This window comes from Microtus ochrogaster, chromosome 18, assembly GCF_000317375.1.
Source record: "Microtus ochrogaster isolate Prairie Vole_2 chromosome 18, MicOch1.0, whole genome shotgun sequence".
In the NCBI taxonomy this organism is placed as follows: Eukaryota; Metazoa; Chordata; class Mammalia; order Rodentia; family Cricetidae; genus Microtus; species Microtus ochrogaster.
The window spans coordinates 14,826,492-14,830,186 of record NC_022020.1 but is presented as its reverse complement, the minus strand read 5'-3'; the positions used below and the strand labels follow the sequence as shown (position 1 = coordinate 14,830,186).

Here is a 3,695-nt window from a genome sequence, read left to right as displayed (position 1 = left end):
AGACCAGGCTGGTCTCGAACTCACAGAGATCCGCCTGCCTCTGCCTCCCGAGTGCTGGGATTAAAGGCGTGCGCCACCATCGCCCGGCCTAGGGTTCATCTTTTACACTTGAGAGTCTCTAGAAGCAAAGGAGCTTCCTGCTTCCACTTGGAGCACACTCAGTGCGTCTCTGCTGATTGCTGCGTGTCAGAAGCTGTTCGGCAGCTTGTGTTACCACCTAACAAGCTGATTTAGTGGACACACAATAAAAGGTCAACTAGGCCGATCAAGAGTCATTTCAGAACCGCTTTCTCTTTTTCTTCCTTTTTGTGATGTATATGTGTGGTTGTGTGTGTGGTGGCCAGAGGGTAACATCCGTTATTTATCTAAATCACTTTCCTTATTTTGAGACAGGGCTTCTCACTGAAACCAGAGCTCACTGATGTAGCTATGGATTCTACAGTCTCTCTGTCCCCAGTACTAGGATTACAGTATGCATTGTTATGCCCTGCCCTAAAAAATAAAAACATTGGCGTACATCTTTAATCCATTGGGAGGCAGAGGCAGGCAGATCTCCGTGAGTTCGAGACCGGGCGATGGTGGCGCACGCCTTTAATCCCAGCACTCGGGAGGCAGAGGCAGGCGGATCTCTGTGAGTTGGAGACCAGCCTGGTCTACAGAGCTAGTTCCAGGGCTCCAAAGCCACAGAGAAACCCTGTCTCGAAAAACCAAAAAAAAAAAAAAGAAAAAAAAAAAGAAAAAAAAACTTAATTGATGTGGTACATATGTCAGAGGAGAACTTGTATCAGTTCTCTCCTGGAGACTGACTCAGACTGAAGGAGCGTCTTTACTCCGAGTCATCTCAGCAGACCCATGCCTAGCTTTTTTTCGGTAGTAGCTAGGAATCAAACTCAGACCTCCATGCATATGTGGCGAACACCTTACTGACTGAGTCATCTCCCTAACTGCTGTCACCTTTTACTGAAAAACATAAAACTAATAAGGTAACCACATTTAATAAGAGAACAATTTCAATTAGGTAAGAAGGAAATAACATAATGTGTAATTATGTTTTACAGTTAGGTACCAAAGCAGCCCATTTAAATTACAAATTGTTTCTATTTAGTTGCTGAAGTTTGAATTACTTCCTTAAAAGAACAGAAATTTTACAGTTAGGCTAGTAAAGCTAACCATGTTATTTGTTGAAATAGTTTTAATAAATCATCCATAGTGCCATCATAGGCTGAAGGTTCTGGAGTCAGATTAGACTCACTAAATTTTATTTCTTATATAGACAACAAGAATAATGAACACATATTTGTGGTTAAGTAAAAGATTTTATATTTTTTGTCAAAGGGAACTTACCCTAAAGGAAATTTCTAGGTTTTCTCCTCCCCAAATATCCATTCCAGCATCATATGTTCCAATTTCCTGAAAGTAATCTCTGTCTATTGAAAAAAGGCCTCCGGCCATTGTAGGTGTTCTGAAATTCAATCATAATACTATGCCATTAATTTTAGTAATTTAAAGTTGATAATCAGTGTTTGTTTTTAGAAGTACTATAGTTCTACAGCTGTTTATAACTACAGAATAATGCTTACTCTTACCCTCTTCAGAATGCTTACACCCTTGGGGACTGCTGTGGCAGACACGATCTGCACCCTGCTCACACTTTGTTTAATCCTAAATATTTCCTGTCCGTAGCACTCTTCCTGATCCTTGGTGCCGACCGACTTTCTAGCTCAGACTCCTTAAATTGAATGTTTCTCATAACCTTCTACATTTGACCAGGTATTTGATTCCAAAGTCCTAGCAACTATAAAGGTAGTTGATAATTTTATTCAACTAGACTCAGGTTAGGGTTAAAATGCCAAGTTCTAAAGGGTGGCAAATACTGCAGAAATGGCAGGTTGAAAGATTAAAGTTAAGACAGGATGAAAACAAAGACAGCCTTTCCTAGGTCTAGAGAAAGCATAAAGGAGGTGATGCAGTACAGAGAACACACTTCTAAAGGGACCCTAACCGCCTGTGGTAGGTTTTCTGCAGAAGCCAAGTCCAGGCATTCACAGGGCGGGGTGGAAGAGAAGCACGTATAAAAGCAGAGAAATGATCATGAGGGAGGATTGAAAGGGACAGGTAGCAGGGGTTCCAGTTAATCACTGATTTCCATGAAGGGTCAGTATGAAGGGGTAAAAAAACTCAATCCACCAAGAGAAAATAATTAAGTTCTTGGATCCAATATCCCATAAGGTTCCTAAGTTCAGAAGTCACTGACATGTGCTCTTCCAGGATTCCCTAGGACAGCAAGCAGTGTTGTCTGTCCAGTGAAAGCTGTAATTCCCAAAGTTCTCAAATATCTAAGAGCTCTTGATTTAACACTGAACTGAACTGAGGGCCTCTTTGAATGGGTACAGATCTCAAACTGGCTCTGGAAAAGAATGTATTAAGTGAAAAAATAAAAATCTCTTCAACTTCTCCAGAATTGGGTTTGAATTCATGGGAAAATAGACCAGAGATGCTTAAAATAGAAGAAAATGGAGTTCAAGTGCTATAGAAGTGGCAGGCGGATGCAACTGCGATAAATACTAGGATGGTTTAGGAGCTCAAAGTCTGTTCCATGCCCTTACCAGATGATTCTTATGCCTTCCTGTCACCCATGATCAAGTACAGTAAAAAGAAAAACAAATACACATAAATGAAAATCCCTTTATACACTGCTAATTCTAGTTATTTTAAAAAATTGTGTGAAACAAGCTTTTCTAACCTTACTGTCAGTAACTACCACCCAGACATGGTACAGTGCGAGCAGCAATTCTGAGATGGCACTTTAACATAATGGCATGGTAACTGAGGAGCAGCTCGACTTAAGCAGCCTGAACTTAGAAATTTGTAATGTTTTCATACAGGAAAGAAGGAACATAGGTATGACATCATTTTTCTTGTAGACTGGAGTTCACAGAATGAAAGAAAATCTAACTTTATTAACTGGAGGAGAAAAATCCCCTTTAAAAATAGATATATGTAAAACACAGTTCTTGACTACATACAAGGTATACGATTGCTAGGTGTTTCTCAAAGTACACTTTAACCCAACCGATGAAATGTCACAACTCTCTGCAACACACTACAAAGGAAACGTCTGACAAATCACCTGACAGGGAGAGTCCGGTCACCTTTCCTTCTGTCCATTTCTCTTTGGGGGACAGGATACCAACGAAAATTGAGCTTCCAGTTGAATCCACCATAGGTCATGTCAGAGCCTGCCATATACTCGAAAGTATCATCGCTGATCACATCAATGATAGGACATACCACTGTTCTCCTGATGTCATAAAAGGAGATTTTAAATCTTTCAAATGTTCCTAACTATAATGACCATACAACAAAACAATTGCAAAATATTTTTCCTGCTACAACCTATACCAAAACAGTGTCATAATCATTTGCTGGCTGAGAACGTTGTCCTTTTGCATTTCTTTTTTTACACAAATTTTTTTTCTATTTGCCACATGGAAAATATTACACTAATGACTATACATTTAATCACTTAGACAAAATTTTCCTTTATAAACAACTCCGTCACTTCTGTTCTTCAGTTTTTGCTAGTGAGAAATTGAGTATTTTTTTTTTTTTCGAGACAGGGTTTCTCTGTGGCTTTGGAGCCTGTCCTGGAACTAGCTCTGTAGACCAGGCTGGTCTCGAACTCACAGAGATCC

The 3,695-nt window shown here is 39.9% G+C and overlaps 1 protein-coding gene across 1 annotated transcript in view; it reads right to left on the bottom strand.

Moving 5' to 3' along the window:
• Positions 1-3,695, bottom strand: part of Galnt1 (polypeptide N-acetylgalactosaminyltransferase 1) — a 74,278-nt gene that overhangs the window by 17,535 nt on the left and 53,048 nt on the right. Inside the window, exons 7-8 of the mRNA XM_013349390.2 lie at positions 3,131-3,301; positions 1,345-1,462 (exon numbers count right to left, since the gene is read on the bottom strand). Coding sequence (XP_013204844.1) covers positions 1,345-1,462; positions 3,131-3,301 — 289 coding nt within the window. The remainder of the gene's footprint in view (positions 1-1,344; positions 1,463-3,130; positions 3,302-3,695) is intronic.